The sequence below is a fragment of the Cyrtonyx montezumae genome, unplaced genomic scaffold, assembly GCF_038088225.1.
Source record: "Cyrtonyx montezumae isolate F1298 unplaced genomic scaffold, pur_monq_1.0 scaffold_22, whole genome shotgun sequence".
In the NCBI taxonomy this organism is placed as follows: Eukaryota; Metazoa; Chordata; class Aves; order Galliformes; family Odontophoridae; genus Cyrtonyx; species Cyrtonyx montezumae.
In genome coordinates this window covers 4,590,482-4,612,356 of record NW_027071959.1, presented here as the reverse complement: position 1 = coordinate 4,612,356, position 21,875 = coordinate 4,590,482, and the positions used below count along the sequence as shown (strand labels likewise).

The 21,875-nt window shown below is 52.6% G+C and overlaps 1 protein-coding gene across 4 annotated transcripts in view; it reads right to left on the bottom strand.

Moving 5' to 3' along the window:
- The window catches only part of LOC136049948 (opioid-binding protein/cell adhesion molecule homolog), a 246,962-nt gene that overhangs the window by 4,799 nt on the left and 220,288 nt on the right, over positions 1–21,875 (bottom strand). For all 4 annotated transcript variants that reach the window (XM_065738521.1, XM_065738520.1, XM_065738523.1 and 1 more), the window contains one exon: positions 10,713–10,945. In XM_065738521.1, coding sequence (XP_065594593.1) covers positions 10,713–10,945 — 233 coding nt within the window. The remainder of the gene's footprint in view (positions 1–10,712; positions 10,946–21,875) is intronic.

Below are 21,875 nucleotides of genomic sequence, written 5' to 3'. Positions count from 1 at the left end.
CCCCCCAGCTGCTGGCTGCGGCCTCAAGGGCGAGCTGCCTTTGCCTTTGCTCTTACCCAAAAGCAGAGCAGGAGGGAGCTGGGACTGCGCTGTCAGCGAACGGGACCTGAGAGCGGGGTAACAGAGCAAACATGACCTGCAAAGTCAGTCCTAGTGCACACCACGATGCAGGTAAGGCCACAGCACCCGCACAACCACACAGCATAAGATCACCACGGAGGCAAAAAGCTCTCCTGTCCTCCCAGCACCTGCGCAGCCCCCAGATCAGTGGGACTAGCAGCACTGCCGTGGGCATTATTATTGCTATTCATTTACCTGTTGACAGCGAGCTATTTTTTGTCCATCTTTGATTTTTAGCAATGACCACTGAGGGCCCTCTCCCTGTCCTACATCCCATATGCAGCCAATATCCAACTTTATGACACTCCTGTCACTAAATATAGAACATAATAAACGATCCCAGGGCAAACGTGTGAGCAGACAGAGAAGCAGCAGAAGCGGTGCTGGCGTTCAGGAGGGGACATGGAGTGCCATCTCCTGACACATGCAATGCACTTTACCAGAGCTCACCTCGCCTCGTTAGTCCAAACATACCTCACAACACATTGATAATAAAGATACTCGAGGGAAAAGGGGTGAGGCAGAATCACTAAGGCTGGAAAAGAGCACTGCAATCACCGAGTCAACCCATCACCAGCACGCCCGCTAAACCACGTCCCTCCATGGTTTGAGAGGCATAGGTGGCAAAATAGGAGGCAAAATAATAGAGGCATAAGTGCTGCCCAGCATACATTGCCCACTGGCTGCCACTGGTACAAGGCATGGCTTCCCAGAGAGGGCCACCAAAATACAGTTCTGGCTCCAGCCGCGCTACCAAGGTCACACTGATGCGGACACCAGCACGCAGCATGCTCATGGGACAGTGCAAGCCTCGGAGAGCTACAGAGGTGAAGCAAAACAGCCTCACGGGAGCTCTATCCCCTCATTAACAGCCTTGTTTTCTATTTAAAAGACCACTACTAAGAGCAGATTGGATGTGAAGCAAATCCCAAAGCAGGCAGCAGCGTCGCGTGGTCTCGCCGGAGCGGTGCGTGGCCCATGGAGGATTGCCTCCATCCCGTGTAATATTAATCAGGGGGAAGTTAATGCATAATGTTCGCCAGGCCAAAAAAATACATTTGGGTTGTAATTTCTTGTTTGTTCGGAAAGCGGGCGAGAGAAATTGAATGTGAAAGTGATGCCACTAAATTCAATAACAATAAGCCCGTGATTTATCTCCTTCCTTTACCGCTCAAGACCCACGCTGCCCGACGCGCCGATTAATATTTCACATCGGGTACAGGAGTCTGCCACACGGCGGTTCCTGCTGATGCCCTTGGGGGCTGTAAAACCCCGTGCCTCCCCATATCCTGCCAGACCCTAGGGCTGCCCCAAACTGCACTCCGGGCCCCAGCTTCGCTCCTGCTCTGCAGCACACTCGCTGCCAAATGGCTGGAGATGCTGCAAGACACCCAGATCTCACAGGGGATGGCTGTTGCAAGGGGCACGGCCTTTCCCTGCTAATCTGTGCAGTGAGAGGCGGCTCTTTGGTAATTACTGCCTGCTTATTGATTCAAAGTGACACAAAAGCATGCAAACAGACAGGGGCTGGCTTGGCTTCTGGCCGCTCCATATCCCAGATCCCCACCAGCAATGCTTGCTGCCCCAAGCTGACTATTTTTAGCTGTGAGATCATTAATGCTGCACACACAGAGCGGAGAGGCTGAGCAAGCTGGCGTACACCACCCATGTTCCTCCGGATCATTAGCTCCTAAACCACTCAGAGAGACCTCTTCCTGCACCTGGGAGAAGGTGGGATAAGATGGGTACCAGGCATCCAGTGGGTGCCCCGCTCTATTTGCCAGCACAAGGTGGGGCCACTTGGATGTTCTTGGTGGCTTTTCTGCCCCAAAACAGCACTCCAAGAGGTGAGCTGACCTGCTTTACCCATTCAAAATGGCACGGGGCAGTGCTGCTCGCCTGAACGCATCCCTCCTTCTGCTGGATTTTCTCTACAGAGCCTTTTGGCTCCTGCTGCTGCCACCCTGAGTCCTTTAGGGCAGCTCCCTTCAGCCTGACCCAGATGCAAAGAACTCCATCAGGGTGTCTCAGCCCTGTTCACATTTTGGGCCCCTTCTCGTACAGCCCAGGACAGGATGGTGTAGGGATGCTACAGGGACGAGCCAAAGGAGCAGTGCAACATGCAGTGATGCCAGATGTAGGCACCCACACAAACTGCACGTGCTCCCCGAGACCCCCATGAGCTGCCCTGGTTACGAAAGCACCTCCTGCTCCCAGCCCCTCCTTTCCTTCTTTCCAGGGATGGATCTGGCAGGAGAGCTGCCGCCCTCTTTCATTAAATGTTAATGCTTTTATTTATTCGCCAGTATTTATGGACCTCTCATCTCTTCCCGTTGCTATTCACATATCTCCCTCTCATTACTGCCAGACGAGGATGGACAGCTGATCTGAAGCATTCAGATGCATGCCTGGATGGCTTCCCAGACACCCTGCCCCATCCTGGACACCCTGCAGGGACAGAGTCCTTCCACGCAGCTCTCCCAGCACACAGGGATGCAAACCCACCCGTGCAGCCCATACAGGGCTGCCCACAAAGAGGGACCCCACATACCTGCACCCAGTGTCCTGCCCCGCTCCCAGGGAAGGGGCACATTAAGGGTTTAATCAAAGTGCTGCTCATTGACAGACAAGATTACCACCTCCCATCAACCCCATTCTGATGAACCACAACGCTCGTCGGCATTGATTTTATCACCACCAGATTAAGCACATCTGACAGCTACAGGTTGGGCACAGGGATGGATTTTGTCAAATTTCACATCATGCTGTCGCCTCGCTCACTTTAAAAGCACTCTGTTTGGGGGGAAAGTTTCCTTTTTCCTTCTCCTGCTCTTAAATGCTGCCTTTCCAGTGCTTTCCCCAGTAAAGCACTGTGGGCTGGGCAATCATTGCAACCCACATGCTTCAAACAAATCATCTCCACAGCGGAGATGAGATTTTCCTGCCCGGCTGATACTCCCTCGGTGACCACATCTCTTCTCCTGCCTCTTTCTGAAAAAAATAAAATAAAAAAAAATCCAAGTGCAGCCAAGGGAAGGGAAGACAACTGACCACCTATTGAGAATCACAGCATCGTTCAGGTTGGAAACGACCACTAAGAGCACCGTGTCCAATTGTCAGACCATCCCCACCATGACACTAAGCTGTGTCTCTCAGAGCCCCATCCAGATGCCTCAGGAGCCTGGAAGCACCACATAGCACGTCCCACGTGCCATCCCATGCCCCTTCCTGCCCCTCATCTGGAGGTTGTGGACACCCCCAGCACCATGCCTGGTTGGACAACCCCTTCAGGCCACAGTCACAAAGCAATGGGATACACACACCATTACAGACCCCATCCTCAATGCAAAACCAACATCTGGACGTAGCAGGGAGCACGAGTGAACAAAAAACAAGACAAAATCAAAGCACAGAGCTGCCTTCACTACGCAGCATCTCCCACCTGCACACCACGCACCCTTTCCCTCCACGTTTTCGCATCGAGACGGCGCAAGCAATAAAAACAAAACTCCGAGTGTTATACCTACTGCGTAACCACCTGTCAGTAAATTTATGAACAATTAGGAAGTGAAAGTGCTTCCCAGGGAGCTATTTGTGCGCGCGATAAAAACGCTCTTTCTGTTTGGGAATATAATAAGGAAACAACTTCTCCCGTCCTCCCCCCGCTTCGCCATTTCTGGCTTTTTGCAGTAATTAATCCAGCTGCCAACTTGCTTTTGTTCTGTCAGCTCCTGGTGCCCGCAGCACACCCCGCTGCTCTGACCACTGCCAGCTGCTTTTGGGGGGTTTTCCCCTCCTTTTGTATTTTTTTAAGGAGCCTGAGGATGCTTTCCCATCCCCCCCAATAGCTGGAAGTCACTGCCATGCACCCGGACAGATTTCAGGCTGATGCTTTCTCCCAGTCACTCTAAGGACGTTTTACTCTCTCTTCAGCAGGAACTCAAAAGCCTCAGGTTCCCAACACGTGCCACTGCAGCAGCCATTCCCCAGCATCCAGCATCTTCCTGTAACCCTTTAGTTGCTCCCCATACTGCTCTGCCCTTCATACAACCACACACGTGTGAGCTTTCCTGCTCCAACACCCAGACTGCTGATGCATTTGTGGATGCAAATTCCCAAGTCCCTGTGTCCTTAATTCCACTGAACGAGACCCCTCTGTACTGCTGAAATCCCATCTCCTCTAGGGCATCTCACAGTGCTGCCTTTGGCAATCCCACGGCCCATTCCCCTTCCCAAAGCAGCCATTCACACTGGGGTGATGGGTCTTCCTATGAGCCAAGCTCTTTCAGCACTTCTCCCCTCTTTATGCCTTCTTTACTCTTTCATTTTTCTCCTTTGTTGCCTTCTGCTGTTTTATTCTGGGTGCTTTTTTCGTTCCCTCTTCTTTGTTGTACAAGACCCTGGGCTTTCCTTCTCTTTCCCCTCCAGGTGCCTTATTATTCATTCATTTCTACCCTTCCTGATTTTCTCCGAGCTCTCCTCACCTTTCAATTCCAGTTGCTGCTGCATCTACCCTGTTTTGCCACCTGTAAGTTCGAGGGCAGACGTGAGCTATTCTTCAGAACTGGGGAGCACCAGCAAGAGGTGAAGGCTGTACCACCCTCATCCTCAGGAAAAGCATTTCCCCTCTGCAGTAACAGCTTACACTGCTGCATGGTCCAGCAGCTCAGCTCCCCTCCTGCTGCCACCGCCCCTCTCCAGCCCCTCTCTCCTGCAGCACGATGCTATCATGGGGCTCACTCCACATTTTGGCCACTTGCAAACATTTCTACTTCCTTACATGGCAGTTTTCAAAGCCCCCCCCCCCCAGCTCGGAATGAAAAAGCAGCACATCCCCCTCATTCTCTCTACCAGTGCACGTGCCAATTGATTTTTCCCCCGCAGTTGCTCGTGGTTCGTCTTTTTCCCTCTTGTGCCATCCAGTGTGTGGTTCAATAAACCACTCAGCAAACGGCTGAGGCCCTTTCCATCCTCACCCCCACCTGCACAAATACCCCCAGAGAAGGAAATGTGAAACATTAGTTTAACCGCCACGGACATTATGTGTTCTTGCCTCGTGCTCCTGCTGGGAAAGATCCAGCCTAAGTGATTTTTTTTTCCCTTTCTCTCTTAAAAGCCTTTTGATTTCTCTCTATTTTCCCGCACTCCGTCCCCACTGCTACGAAGCCAAACTACGGAAGAGTTTTCTGCTTAAAATCACCGTTTCGCTTTTCCCCACCGGGACGATTAACCCGGTGCAGTCAGGGTTAGCCAGAACCTCCAAACAGACATCAACAAAGCACCGAATGCGACCCCGAGGAGTGAGGAAGGGGGAGATGTGCTCGGATACAGAGTGTGTCCAAACTTTGCTGACCCATTTGCTGGCCCACCCGATGAGCAGCTGCAGCACCGAGAGGAAAGCCACCAAGGAGCTTCCTCTGCCTGATGCTGGGCCACCTCGGCCTGAGAATGCAGCCAACACACATCACTTCTGGTGTACTTTCTCCAAAAAACGCTGAGAGAAAAGCATGGGTGGGTAACGAGGACACGGGCTGAGCGTCTGAAAAACTCACAGTGAGGAGAGGAGCACCTCCTGGCGCTCCCTCTCGCTGCCGGAGCAGAGTGAGACCATACCGTGATGAGAGGTGCACTTGGGATGGGTAGGAAAGGCTCTGCTCCTCACACCATATATCATCTATCAAGATGGAGGTGTGCCTCAAGCACACTGCATGATCCAGGGGCTCTCCTCCCCATTCCTTGCAAGCTCTTGATCCCAGCACACTCCACAACGCACCAGGAACCTGTTCTGTGTTGGACACGGCCAACCTGGATGGGCTGCCCTTCATCCCCTTCTGGAGAGTGTTGGAAAGGTCCCTATGGATCACCTCCATGGGCACAGGGACTCCCAGGCCCCCTCCCAGACACGTCCCAGCTGCAAGCACTTCACCAGGCTCCGCTGCTCAGTCTCTCTCTCCCTCATTATCGCCTTTTCTCTTAAGGAGACAAAAATAATAACTCATTAAGGAGCACACAAGTGGTCAGGCACTGGCACAGCTGTCCAGGGAGGTGGTGCAGCCCCCGTCCTGTTCAAGAACCGTGGGATTGGCACTGAGGGACGTGGTCAGTGGGCACGGTGGGGGCTCCAACCATATTGACTCTATGATTCTAAGCATCCCAAACCCAAGGATGGGAGTGAGCCTGCTCCAGAGGCCACATCCTTCCCTGCTGACTCCCTTCTCCAGGCTGAGCTGCAGCTGCTGTACCCCACGTGCACACCCCTCATGGCAAACTCTCCTGCGTCCTAATAAGAAGCAAAACTACTGACACTCGTGTGAAGCACTTTCTGCACATGCAGCATTTTATCAGGTCTACTACGACTGAGCTGCTCCCCTTGCTTTGCTGTTTGCCACCACAGCCTCCCGGTAAGGTTTTAATAAGTATCACAGTCTCAGCTCCTGCCTGGATATCAAAGGTAGCACGATGAAAGCAAGTTTAAAAGCATCACTTGTGCAATCGGCGGTGGAGGGGGGGGCTCACAGCACAGCCTGTCTTAGGGGAGAACAGCTCAATGAGGATGGAGTGGGGGGGCTGCCCTTTCTCAGAGTCGAGAACTTGGTTGTTATCAGGAAGAAGGAACACATAAAGACTCCATTTGCTTGAGAGACACTTGCTGAAGAGCTACAGCTGCTGTGAGCGCTGCGTTGAGGGTGCAACTAGTGACACAGGCTTGGGGTGGGTGTCACTGCCCTTAGGTGGATTCAGTGGGTACTGCTGAGAAGAGATGCGTGCCCAGCACTTTGCTGCCACAAACGAAGGCTGTGCTCCTTCAGAAGCCATCCTGCCCATGGGGAGAGGAAAGCAGCAAAACGTCGAGACAGGAAAATGGATTGCACCGACCAGAAACTAACAGTAACGATGCAGACAGCTGGGAGAGGCTTTAATGAAAAATCTATGGTGAGCGGGATTAAGGCAGAACAGAGGAGGGTTCTCCAAATAAATCAGAAATAGAGGACATCTGAAGAGTACAAAAGACCTGTGTTGGGTAGGGATGGGCAGTACTGGGGACCACTGCTGAGATCTCCACCAGCCGCAGCGCTGCCATCCTGAAGCAATGCCATGCCACGTGAAGCTGCTAACTAACACTTGTTAGAAGTTATCCCCAGGGTCTCAGCCCAAACCCCACCCTGCATTTCTCCAGGCCTGATGCAAAACCGTGGAAGAAAGTCCCCCACCGAGCCTGCAGGATGCTCTGCAGCATCAGTGGCACCACCCGACCATGCCTTGCTTCTGCAGCATCACTGCAACCCCTCATTTAACTGTTCAGTGTCCTCGGGAAGGGCTCTGTCTCACTCCAGCCTCCCGATTTCTCATCACCTCCTCCCACCTCTTCCTCTCCCCGTGCTCCACCAGCCCCACTGCTGCTGCCTTCCCCCTGCTCCCATCCACTCCCAGAAGGAAACCAGCCTTACTCTTTAAAATCTACAGTCTAAACCACAGCACTGACTCCGAGCTCTGCACTCAAAGCAGAAACACCCCCTGGCTGCTGCAGCAGTCCATGTCAAGGAAGGGTGGCTATGCCCTCCCTTTTGCTCCTGGCACCCAAACCATTTTGCAGGGGGACCTGGGGTGGTCTCCTGGCTCATCCTGGCACACTGCACCTCTGGGGATAGGGTCACACCTGGGGACAGGAGGGTTCCCCAGCACCCATCACTCTGGAGCAGCCTGCCTGGCTGCATTTATCAACAGCTCAGTGCAGGAAAAAGGCTTTGCTTCCTACTAATTGCTCTGACAGAGAAATTACAGCTCCTTTGGTGTCATTAGTGCCAGCGAAGCTGCTCTGCTATGCAGACCCCCCTCCCGTTCACCCCTGCAAGCTCTGTTTGGGTTTCCTTGCTCCAGCGATGGAGGGAGCCCCCAGCCCAGCAGCATCCTCATTTCAGGCTCCTCCTGATAACAGAGGGATAAGGCAGCTCATTCTCTCTCATACCACATCAAATCCCAGCTCTCCCTGTGTTTTCAATCCCCCCCCCCCCTCCCTCTTCCAAACAGCAAAACACCGTGCACGTGCCCAGAAGCATCCGTCCTGTCACGGGGAGAGAAAAAAAAAGCAGGCTGGCCTCCCGCCATCCCCGCTCTTACAAAGTGCTGTTAACTGCTGTAATGAACCAATCCGAGAGACATATTAATAACGACACGAAGAGACACATTTACTGTTGATTGTGACTCGCTGGCAGATTTATCGCCGGGTTGCTAGGAGGGAAGGTCTGGCCCTGCAGTAGCGCAATTAAAACCGAATTGAATACAGGGACAAAGAATCAATAATCTAGCTGGGCAACTTTTAGTTTTGCAAAATACAAATATAAATTAATTGACCTGAACACGGATGCTAACTGGTCCTTACTGCCTGCTCGTGCTGGGAGTGCCACCAGGACAGCACCTGCTCTGCACAGGGGGTCCTGAACCCACATTTAACACTGGGAGAGCTCTGGCAAAAAAAAGGCCGTGGTCCCATCCCTGGCGAGCACACAGCTGCCAGACAAGTGCTCTGGGTGCATCCTTTGTTTTGCCCCTCTGAGCCTGGAGATGTGTTGCTGCTCTCCTCACGCTGCGGCACACTCAAGCACCAGTGCTTGGCACCAACATCTCAGTGGAATAAAAGGATTTTTGGCCTTGCTTTAATGAGATAAGATAATCGCACGGGGATTTTACGAGGCAAGATATTGGGTGTTAGGTGCTGGAGATTTATTACGAGCTGGAGCATGAAGAGGGGAAAAGAAGAGGACGAGATGTAATCTCTCTTGCTCTCACGCTAACGTGCTCATTTCAGGCTGGGTGCTCATGCAGCACGCAGAAAAGCCTGTGCTCTACGGGCAGTGCCAGCTGCAGCCCTGCATGCTGCACAGCCTCACCAGTGCTGGTCCCAGCAGTGCCAAGAGCTCCCCCTGAATGCTGGGGAAAGATCCCTTGGCATGGTAGAGTGGGCTCTGCTTGGCAGCTGCGAGGCTGTGTGTGACACAAACCCATCCATCCCAAGCCCCTGCGGGGCGAGGGGAGAGGTGGGTGTCACTCCATCAGGCGGAGAGAGCTCAGTTACTTCACTGGATGGATTAGCACTATTAGCAAGCAGACAGGGTAAACAGATTAAACTTTGCAGATGGACGGCTGGTACGCAAATCACTAAAGGGGGAGGAGGGAATGCTCTGATAGCCTTCTGCTCCCTCCTATCCAAGCCGTGCTCTCCGCTCTCTGCATCACCACCACCCCAGGACAGCCCAGCATGCTCCGAGCACAGCCCCACTACAAACTCCTATGGAGGGATCTGGCACAGAGCAGTGTGGAAGCAGCAAGTCGCACATCTCCGACGCCTCGGAGGAGAGCTGACAGGCTGGGTGAGGTTTTCCCTGCTTTGATCGGTGGCCGTATCGAACCCTGCCTCTTCCAAATGAGAAGGATGCATAAATATATATATATCCATGTTGGGGGCTTCTCAGAGACATGTTGAGGCTGAGAAATTTTACAGATTTGCTCATTGCAAAATCAATACCCATCAGCTGTTTGAAATTAAAGGAAAGATTAGGTCCTGGTTTTATACACGCTTTATTGTATTCTGAGAGCTTTCTACTCAGCCAGATAAATCTTCTTTAAGAGGATTAGGAAACTTTCATTATCTTTATCTAACCTGAACTAACACTAACTCTGAAAAATTAATCTACAGACTGGACAAAAGCTGATAGCTTGTGCAAAGGAGCCAGGATCGGAGGCACCATCCACTGGAGCTGGGGAGCCCAGTGGTGACCTCCAGCAAACCAAGATCCCCCTGGAAACATCTCAGTATGCTTTGTAACTAGCTCAGCCCCAGCACACTATGGGGTCATCTCACTGGTGGGCTTGAGCTTGGTTCCCATACATCATGCCTCCAAGTGGTCCTTGGTCTGCATCCATTGGGAGCGTTTGCAGGTGGGAAGGCTGGGGAAGCAGCACGCATTTTTGGGGAGCTAGGCAAGCTGGGAGACCAACATCTGACCAAGGGACCATCTCCTCAAACACCTTGCTGCAGCCCATGCTGCTACAGGCACCCTGATCTGCCAGCACCGAGTTTCTCCCAGATGAAGAGAGTTGGGGATGTTAATTTTCAACCCAACATCAGCCAACACGCTCCCCCCCACACACAAGCTGCCATTTTTCCTATGACCTTATGCTCTTTGAGTCCATTTCTCTGTGCTCTTTGAGTCCCTGTGCTCCATTTCTCCACCACATCCGACTGTGCTTTGCTTTCAGCCTTCCTGAAGCACCTTACAAACAACTGCCAGAGCAGCAAACCGAGCCATGTGGTAGGAAAAGGGGGATGCCAGCTCCAGTTTCAGTTTCCAGGCGCTCTCCCCATGCCACGACCATACAACACAGCAAGACATGGACAATGTGATTTCATCTCCTCCCAGACATAGCTAACACTTGTACAGACCTCTGTCCCATGCTCCTGACTGCCTGAAGCAACAGATGTTCGTCTGATCCCTAAATCTCCATCACCAAGAAGACCTCCAAACCCTCAAACCCTCCGGATGCTCTTCTTCAATATTCAGTTCAAAACCAGAGCCATGAACGTGAGGACTCACCTTGCACGATGAGATGCACGCGCGATGTCTTGGGGTGATTGTCTGTCTGCACAGAGCAGGTGTAGGGCCCCTCATCGTACACATCCACGTTGTGGATCTTGATGCTGTACTGGGTTTTGGTGTTGGAGAGGATGACCACGCGGTTGTCTATAGACCACTTGTCATTGCCGGCGTACAGGATGGTGCTGCGGTTCAACCACGCTACCCGCGTCACCCTGTCATCCACGGTACACCTGCCAAAGAAGAGCACAAGGGTCACCAACCCAGTGCCAACACACACACAGAGCACCCCAGCTCCCAAAAGTGCATGGGAGCATCACCGCCGTCCTCCCATGCCCTACGGATGCAGTGGGGTCTGCATGCCCCACACGCACTGTGCACGCTGTGACCCTGCCTCCTCCCCCTGCATTCCCCATCGTGGCACGATCCCTCAGAAAACGGCACTGCCTTTTTTCCTTTCTTTCTCCCCATGGCTCTGGGGAGGTGCAGATGAAAATCCCATTAGGTTTGACCTCCACGCGCCGCAAAGGCTTCCCGCATCCCCCGCTCGCCCAGGATTGGAGATGAAGCTGTAAAATTTGCTGACAGTTTGGCTTGTCAGCACAGCCCTCGAGCCATCCCGGTGTGATATACACCACCACGGCGGGGGAGAGGGGCCGGCACACGCGCCCAGAGAGGAAGAAGAGAAAGAGCCAGAGACGGCGAGCCAGCACGCAGGAAGAGAAGGGAACATTTGGATAAGCAGCTGTAAATCCTACAAGTGCCTTGAAAACACAACACGGTCATTTCAATTATTTATTTCCTGCCTGGCTCCCTCCCTCCGCGAGAAGCTGGGGAGCTCCGGTGCGCGGCGCTGAGTTACGCTTGGCAAGGAATAGCTGGGGAAAGGGGAAAAAAATAAAAGAGGAATTAACATGTTCCCGGAGAACGTGGCTTTTTCATTTCATTTGATAGATTTTCTCGATCTATTTACTTCTGGCCTTCACTGCCTCCACGGTACCCGCAGCCCAAGCACTGTGCATTTGGCTAAATTAAGAGCTGAGCGTTCCTCGGGAGCTTTGCCTTTCCCACCTGAGGACTGCGGTCGGAGAGCTTTCTCTTAAGGTGAAAGCAAACCAGAAAAACAACCCCAGGCACAAGCTCGTGCTGGTGGAGACTTAGGGGGGCAAGGCACTGAAGCCAACCAGGCAGCTCTCGCAGGTCCCTTCCCACAAGACAATAAATACTGAGGCAGGCAGGAGCGTTCCCCCCCCCCACCACGCAGAGGTTTGGGTGCTATATGCCTCCCATGCCAGGCTTGCTGAGCGTCATCTTGATGCAGATTATTAATTGAGCAGAGAGATGGGGCAACGCGTGCTGTGTTTCGGGGTCCCCTTAGGTCTTCGGTTTGGAGGAGCGAGCAATACATCCTCCTGCAAACAAGTCCCCTCTCCCCGTGCAGGTGCTGTACATCTGCACAAGCCACGCTGCACGTGGACTCCTGGAAAACCCAATGGGCTCTGGGGGCACTCCTGGAGCCCCAGCAGCTCGTGCCACCTCCACCATAGAAACACACACTGCAGGGCAGCCATCCTGGCTGTCCCATCACCACCACTCTGCTAGGGAGGTGGCCTCATGCCATAGGCTTTGCCCTTTTTGGGAAAGCAAGTCCTCCCTCCATTCAAATTAAGTGGGGGAGAGCTAAGCACAGCCTAGTTAAGTCCAGCCCTGGGGGATTCCAGTCTAGTGGACTATTACTGCTGTCTCACTTCATTATAATGAATAATAAAGAGATACTTACACACGGTTTCTGTAAATTATTCATTGCGTGCACTGAAAAATCAGGGCAGTAATATGTAAAACAGACAACTTGCATGTCTGTGCTCATATAAATATCCAGACTAAAGCCCTCCGAGGTACTCCCGGGTCCTCTCATTAGGGGTGAAGTACAAGGAGCAGGGTTTGAAGTGACAGGAAGATGTGCTTGTGCCGTCTCAGGGAATGTTCAAACACCACTTCCCAGCTCCGGCTCACACGAACTGGGGCTGTTTGAGGTGGGCACACAACCTCTGGCAGCCCGGGCTGCTTGTTTTGCATCTCCTGCCCATGTCTGGGGCTTAAAGTTACACCTACACCAGTCCCACGACACGGGTAGATGTGCTCAGGCCAGAAGGAGGACAGCATCCCCCTTCCTGACCCAAAGCACTTGATGGAGAGGGTCGCCCTCAAAAAGACTCAAAGCAAACAGGAGGGGGAAGCTGCTGAGCTTCAGTAATGCAGACAGACATCCCACGGAGCCTGCCTGCTTTGGGTGACAGCAGATCCCAACACAGTCCCCATCACGCAGAGTGCAGTGCCAACTCCTTCACCAGGCTCAGAAAGTGATATCCATTAGCTGCTAAGCCGCCAGCACTCCCTCATCTCTGAGCTGCCTTTGCTACCTATTTCCAATTGACCAGGATTATGATAATGTCTCCAGTAAGCAAACAGGTAAAGAGACTTCTTCAAAGTGTTTAGATAAAGCAGACAAGCTCTGACAAAGCTGGATAATAAAGCAGGCCAGGAGGTTTTCCCTTGAAGGGATCTAATTAAGAACAAAGACAAACCCACATTAACAGTCTCCTGGAGGCACCATATCCATCTCCAGAAGAATCACTCCGTTACGAGTCCGGAAGGGACAAAAGAAAATAAAGCATGTGTCAGGCAGGAGGGAAATAACCCCTCCCTGTCTCCATGGTTCACCTGGAGACAGCGAGGCAGGGGAAACAGCTCTGGATGGAGATGCAAGCATCAGCCCAAACCCGCAGCCTCACCCTGGCTCCCTTCTGCAGCACTTCGTCACGCACCACAATCTATTCCGTCCGCTCCACGTCCACCCCACTCAGACCATCGATTCCTTTGAGCAGAGACCTCTCACCACCTGCACCATCTCACAGTGCCCGCTCTCCACCAGCCCATCTTGCTGGGGAGAGAGGGCAAGACCTGGATGCTGCTCTTTGCCTGCGCTCCATCCCTCTTTGCACACCACTGACAGCCGTGGGCTCACAAAGCGACACTCCCCAGCCCCATATTTACCCCCTTGCTTTGTAGAGGGGTGGGAGTAGTACGAGCACCAACACCCCATGAGAGTCGAGGGCAGCGAACCCAAGCGTGGCAGAGTGGGAAGATGCATGAGGGAGGGACCTGGGGGCACCGACGCTCTGCTTCTTCCCCTCTAATTGCACCCATTCCTCATCTGTAAATGCTAATTCTGAAGTTTTCCGAGGAATTATTTCACTTAGTGTCAACAATACAAATAACTCCTCCGCCGTGGCCTTTGTGTTTGGCAGCGCTCTGTGACCACCCCCCTCCTCCTGCCCCTATTAGAGGGGACCCCCGCGTTGCTCCCATGGCAGGCGCCTGCCCAGCCTCATTAATGACACTGACAGCACTTCCCCTACGAAATAACACCCGCTGCCCTCATTCCCAGCCTTCCCCTGCTGGAAGGCAGTGGTTGCAGGGCCAGGCACCAGGGCCAAGACTGGAGCTGCACATCTTCAAGCCAGGGCCGCCCCGTGGAGAGGAAATAACACACCAGGGGCAGTACGAGTCCTTCCACTCCAAGGGATAAATGACACGTGGAGAGCTCGGGGAGTAAAGCAAGGCTTCCAAACAGAGATCCGTGGGTGCAAAATAACCCAAAGGATGCATATCCCCAAAACACAGGGGGCAGCACGATCTTTTTGCAGCTGCAGAGCAGGGCTAAGGGAGAGCAAGAGCCTCGGGGGAGATGCTCTGCACATCGACCCACAACCCTCTCACTTCCTTATGCAAACAAACAGATCCATTCTTTTAAATACTTTTACAGCCCTTCAACCCCAAACCATTTTTCACTCCCGTAGGCTACGCATCTCTTCCAGATGACAAATGGAGATGCCAAAATCGGTCGCAAACTCGTCGGCTGACCCAGTTTTCTGAAGCTAAAATATTTGACCCAGATCAGGAGTGAGGGAGAAGCAGCTTGGAGCCGTGATGGTACAGATGACTCTGTCCTGAGGATGTGGCCACGGCCACGGGGTGAGCGTGCCCCATCTTCCCACTTGGGCACGGGTGGCTTTGGTGCCTGCTGCAGGGATACACGATGCCCATACTGTCACCGCACCCCAAATGCAGATGGGTCAGTGAGGATGCTGAAGGGCTGGGCTGTTGCACCCCTTCAACAGTGACAGCAGCACGGTGTTCTGGTATGGGAGGTTTCCAGCCTAAAGCACCTGTCTGAGGGGCAGAGCAAGCACCCAGTATGGGAAGCTATTGTTAATTATGTTTGCAGGGGATTCCTGCTGGGATTTTTCCTTCTCTTCCACTGCCTGCTCCAGTGATGGAGCTACCAGGCTCTGAACGTGGCTCTGAATGCCTTTTATTCGGGGCGGCTGGAGCAAAGGCAGAAGAGATTTATTTGTAATCATCGGAAATAAACACAGCTCCTCAGAAGTAAACACAAAAGAACAGAACCTGGCGGAGCTCCCGCTTCGTTAAATATGCAAATTAGAAGCAGGCCATCAAAACACACGGTTCCCCTAATCCTCTCCCAGCAATGTAAAGCATCCAATTAGCCACGGGTACCACGGCATCTGTAGTACGTGCTGGGGGGGCTCGGACAGCAGCTCCCCATGGCAGGACTGGGCTCCACCACTGGCAGCCCTGAGGTTTATTCTCCAGGCAGAGGGTGGGAGGCACTTTGTCTTCATCCCCTCCTGCTGGCACCCTTCTTCCCATTTGGGCCATCTATGGTTTTCCTTCTCCCTCCTGTCCTCCTGGGGCTGCGTGGCTCTACCCATCGCAGTCAGCTCCCGTTTTAGGGCCACCCCAACCAACCCTTCCTGACAATCTCCAGGGCACATCTCCTCTTCTGCCAAGGACACAGCAACAGCAATTTCCGTAGCAATACCAGCACACGTCTCAGCCGCGTCCCCACGGCCCAACTAAACTTACATTTGTTCTGCTCCTTTTCCCACCACCTCGCTGCCTCCCTCCAAGCCTCACACCACCAGCAATCCATTTCTGCACGTTTAATTAATTGCCAGGCTCGCTGCTACCGTGCCAATGGGGTTCCCCAGGCGATCTCAGTGTGGTTCCATAGCACTGTGGACCACCAGGAATGCCCCCCATCACCAGACCCCTCTCCCCACGCCCCTGTGGCTGCCCCCCCCAGCCTGGTACCATAAGGGATTCTCCCCTCCACTTCCCCCACAGCACTGTTCCGTCTGCCCGTGCCCCAGCACCAGAATAGAAGCCAGTACCCGTGAAAAATCAAAGCCCAGATTGATACGTTAGAGGTTGCTAAATATAAAATATCCATCTGCGAAGATAATAAGCCTGTGAGGGCCGGGGCTGTCTTGTTACTCCATTTCAGAGAGTTTAATGGTGTTTTGGTCCATGACTGCAGCTCCCAGACATTAGAATAATAACAAGATGATGAAGAAGGCGGGTGCTGGCTTTGAGAGGCATCACAACTCCAGACTTAACCCTCGCCGTGCAGCCCCGAGGGGTGAAACTGCACAGAGCAGCACCGATGCACTGCAGCACACTCACAGCCCTCAGGCTCCATGCAGCCCCAGTGACCACCACCCCCAGATCCTTCGGCCCCCCTCCCTACAGGGACACCACGGTGTTCTCATTCTGACCCCAAACCTCTCCCAGGAGACCAGTTTGTCAACCTCCAGCAGCCAATCGTGAGTTCTACCAGGTCCTTCTGCACGCACATCTGTGTGTGGACATCTTGAGCCCCTCCAAACAAGTGAATGGGATGCTGAAATGAGATTTTCGCCTCCTGCAGTCACATCTGGCCCTGAGCTATTTGCTGAGATGCTCTCTGCCTTGACTCAATTCCTCTTTGAGAGAGATATGAAAATAACAAGCACCCATCTCTCTCTTCCGCACGTCCACCTGTTTCTGCTGTTATCTCTGCCAACCTATGTCTATAGATTACATTTCTCCATATGTCTGTACACAGCTATGGGAAACCACCCATTGCCTCAGGCACCGTGCTCCCGTTGCAAGACAACACAAGCATCATTACTGAGCAAATATGCCCCCTGACACCTTCCTAGGGCTACAGAGAAGATGTTATCCTCGCACTCATTGCAGCAGAGAAGATCAGAAAGCATCAGCCTTAGCCTCCGGTGGCCAACAGCCATTATTAGCTTAATAGAAATCTTCATAAGAAAATATGAGGCTGCAGCAAAAGAAATAGAGCAGGAGGCCTTTTGATAGAGCAAATCAATGGGGATGTTTATAGAGCAGATGGCACTTAAATGCTAACACTGGAATAAGTCAATGTGTGCATCCACACCTGATCTCCCGAACCGGGATGAAAATGAAGGCATCGAGCTGGGCAGCCAGGCTGGGGAAAATGCCTCTGGGGGGAGCCTGGCTGGGCTGGGCCGGGCTGAGCATCCTCCCAGCTCCTCTCCAAACAGCCTTCCAACGCCCACCAGCATTCCCCACTACGGCATCGCTGCTTCCCCTGGGTAGCACCACCTGCAGCATCCCAGCAGCGTGCAGGGAGGGGTCAGCTTCTCACCTAATCCTCTCACTCCACACTGACATTCTGTGGGCCAGGAGGGGAGGAAAGAAAAACACCAGGAGAGGCCCACTGACAGCCCCAAGGGATGCAGTCCCACTGCTCCCACGCTCGCAGCACACCGGTGTTTGCCGAGATGGGCACCTCAATCAGCGCCCGTGTAAGAATTCAATCAGTGCTAATCTAACACAATGCAGCACCTGCTCCCCGGCTGATTTCTAGTGTTCTTCAATCAAAAGGAGGAGAAGAAAAGCAGAGTTTATTGCTCACGGTGTTAGCAGAACTGCACCGCCGAGAACCTGGAGCCCTCCACTTGTGTGGTGTGGGTTTTGGGATGGGTCGGTTTGGTGGGCTTTTTTTGCCATCCCTTTTTTCTCCCCCTTTTTATTTTTTTCTACCACCTTTCCAGGCAGGAAGAGACAGAAATAACTGTCTCGCTGTCACAGTTGGCCATGCAGCTAAGTAGAGGTAATTAACACGTGGCAATGCTGGGCTCCGACCGCTATGACTCAGCCGTCCTGATGGGGCTGGTGACAGTCCCACTGCAGCCACTTTCAACCCGGGACAATGAGGGCACGACTCTGGTGACTCTGACAGTGTCCCATGGATACAGAAGAAGAAAGAATGTTGATTAAACCTGATTAAAGCGTGGGCCAGGACACACCGGGGATAGGAAGATCTGTACAGCCTGAGCAAACTGATCTTACAGCTGTCCCCGGATGGCAAAGAGGGAAAATTGGACCAGGACAGCATGAGTGCTGCCTTGTAGCAGATGCAACTGATGCGTGGTGTGCTTCTGCACACCGCCAACAAAAGAGGCAACGATCGACGCAAAGCGAAAGCGCATACTGGTGGGACACAAAACCACCAAGACAAAGCAGAAGTCCATACTGGTGGGATGCACAAGCAGCAATGCACGAGGCGAGCTGACATCAGCTCTGAGGGATCCACGCTGGACCCGGAGCATCCGTGGGACCATCAGTGTGAGACAGGGAGGTAACAGCGCAGAAGTTTTGCTGAGGGGCACGTGAGTGACAGCTACAAAACATGACCCCAGGGGAAGTGGTGGCACGTGAGCCACGCTGGATGGACATCCAGCCGGGTCCATTCACATCACTCCCTCACAGACCCCTCCCCAGCCCTTCTCCCAACCCACCATTAATTACCATGAAAAATATATTTGTCATGAGACACCCGCTCCTATCTCTGCAGCTCTTAAGGGTAATGGAGAGGTTTCAGTCTTTGGAGGATAAGTCTCAGGCTCTTGGCTGCCTGCCCGGGAGGATTATTTTACATCAGGTTGAGTTCTGTAGTAATTATCTTCAAAACAGCTGGACTGCTGGATAAACTCGCTGTATCTTAATACACAATACAAGAGCAAATACGGAGAATTAAACTGCAATTTCAGACGGGCCTGACAAATAGGTGGAAAAACCACTTGGCGGTGCTTTGGAGGCTGAGGCTCAGGACTCCTCAAAGGTTGGGTGTGGGGAGGCATTATTTTCATTTGAAATCAATTCAGAGGTTCCCAGAGAGGGGGGAAGAAGAGATTCCAGATGAAGATGTTTCACCCCAAAGCTCCCACTGGGCGGAAAAAGAGAGCACCATTTTCCTGACCCTCACGGTTGAAAAATCAGACAGTTTTTGATCGTCGCCCATCTGGAAAGCTCGACTTCGTGCACAGCCTGGAGGTTCTGATAAGAGCTTGGACTCCTCAAGCACGGAGCTGCACCCACCCACCCCCAGCACACTGCAGCCTGGATGCGCCTTCCTGCACATCACCTCACCCCTGATGGACAACCAGTGGCCCCAGTGCAAGCTTCCAAACACCACTGGGCCTTGAGAGTCCCTCAGTGATGCAAGCACAAGGCTTTGGGTGCAGAAGCCCTGTGGGTAGAACTAATGGTGTCTAAAAAGAAGGAAATTGTACCAGTAGAGGTTGAGGCCATATTTCACGGCCAACGCCGCGCAGCGCTTGCTGCCAAATGAGAGATCTGCAAATTACCCCGGGTAAGCAATCAGCCCAGGAATATAATTGCCAATTTGCAGAAATTTCACCAACAATTAGGCAAAATAAAAGAACCCACCAGAGGAAACGCTCCGCCTGCTGCTCCCACATCTCCTCTGACCTGCCTTGCTTGCTCACCGCGGGTTGGCAGCTCCCAGCGCCGTGCAGCCAGGGCTCCCCCCAACTGCATAGAGATATTTATTTGTCCGTGTGCTCGTGTGTGGGAGCACGACAAACGTCTCAGCTCCCCGGAACAGAGAATTTCTTTTCTCCTGAGCTTGTCAGCATGTTAAGAACACAGAGAGAACAATACCTGGGACGTGGTTTAAAGAAGCGTATCTGATGACCCACGGTGCTAACACACGGGACTGAAACAACCTGGCAATGTCAGTGCAGTGTGCTCAGTGTTTCCCCTGTGGTGTAACACGTGGGTGAGGGGCTGATCTAGAGGGTGTTTTTCTTTGCAGCCCTTATAAGCACAGTGCATGGGTGTCTTGGAGAGCACGACAATACCTGTGGGGTTGAGGTGCTCAAGGCAACGCAGATGTGTAGCAGAAGCCCAGATCGCAGAATGGTTTGAAAGGGACCTTTAAAGGCCGTCTGGTCCAACCCCCCTGCAATGAACAGGGACACCTGCAGCTCCATCATGTTGCTCAGTGGTTTCTCCAAACCATGGCCAAGTGCATATACCTTCCAGGACCACGTTGCCATACCTCTGGCTGCCCAAAACCAGCCCAGCCAAGCACAAGGAACATAAAAATCAAGTCTGAGGATGATTGGAGGCACTTCAAATCACCTACACCACCCTCCAGCCCATTCACCTCTTCCTTCTACCAGGAGCCCAGAGCACACATCCTGCTGATGGAGAAGACCCCATGGCCCCAGGAGATGAAGCCATCCCAGGTACCAGAGGAAGGCCCTGCTCGGGAGCCACCAGTTGGCAGCTGGCAGGAGACCACTCCATCAGCACCCTACAGCAGAGCGTCTGCGCAGTCCAACAGCTTCATGCAATTGGGGGGGGGGTTTATTTGTTTGAGTTGTACATGAATATACCAAATTACATTATCAGATCATAGTCCTGCTTCTGATTTATTCCTTCTTTGTTCTTCAAGTCTTCGTACATCTAAGCAATTAACCTCTCAAAGAGCTGGAGAACACATAATTATCCTCATTTGTCTAAACGTCACCAAGATGGCTGCCTTTCAATTAACCTTCTGGGAATGGAGGAAAGTTGGAGTGATACAGTGATCATTTCCAACTTCGGTGTAGGCTTTTTTTTTTTTTTTCCCCTTTAAGTAATTTAATTGAAATATTCAGATGATAAAATGTAGCCAGAGAACTGTTACTGCAGGTATCGGGATCAAGAGGGGGCTTGCAGTAGAAAAAGAAGTCAAACGAGGTACTGTAATATTATATCAATATGTGGTGCTTCCATCTAAGAATATCAGAGCACTTTGTGCATGTTAATGGGTGGAAACATTCGCCTTCTCCTGCTGGGCTGTGCCTTCTCTACCCCACTCTTCTCAGTGGGGAAACTGAGGCAGGCAGCCTCAGGGCTGGCTTCACAGCGGGGGCATCTCTCCCGTGGTTCTTAACCAAGTTAGAGCTGGGGACACGGTCGTGGCCAGGCAGCCTGTGCCTTTCTTTACTCCAATAATAGCCCCGTTTTGCTGAGATGGCGTCTGACACGCCGGGAGAGGCATTAATTCCCACCCATTGCCTCGCTGATAAATATGCATCGCCTCCACCAGAGAGTGCCAGGTCAAACTTTGCACCCGTATTAAGAAAGGCACCAGTGCTGTCTGTCGCATGCGGATAATATTTATACATACCCGCACAAACAGATACGGAAAATAAACAACCCAGCTCCGAAGTTCATCACATCTCCTCCCTGACAAGCGTGCCTTCCCCATTCAGCGCCGCTCCCGGCGTGAAATCCAGCCCGCCAAAAAGCAATTCCAGCTCAAGTCCCTCCTTCCACTTGCCACCCCACCAACCCAACCCACCTGGTCCCCCAAGGCCACGCTTGGGTTTGCACGGTGCTGGAAAGCAAGCAGTCCCCCCCCAGAGGGACCCCATAAAAACACCGCCTCTCCAGGTGCGTTTATTTGGAGAGATGAAGCGGGGATAACACAACAGCCACCGAGTTTATTCTCGGCACAGGCTGACGGCGACATAATTAAAATGCAAGCTGGAGTCAAGGTACCTATCAATAAATCTTTGCTTTTGGCTCTTAGGCTTGACAGGAAGCCTATACCTGGCGAGGGGAGTTCAGACAGAGGGGGAGGCACGAATAAAGGCTCTGGTTTATGGACGGCCATTTTAATGTTTCGTTTGAGTAATGGGCCTTGCAAATTAGCACCCCGGCAGACTGAAATACATAATTTTCCAAGGACACGCAGGCTCTCGATCCGACAGGTGATGTGGGCAAGCAGTCCCCGAGGGGAGCTGCGATCTCAGCGCTTCTCAGTTGCAGTCATATTTTATCCTGGGCGGGATGACTAAGGAGACGACAGCACAGAGCTCGGGGAGGGGGGGGATCCAGAGGATGGGGGAGGAAATGGAGCAGAAAACGGCCCCGTGCCACTGTGGGGCTGATGGGTGACAGCAGCAG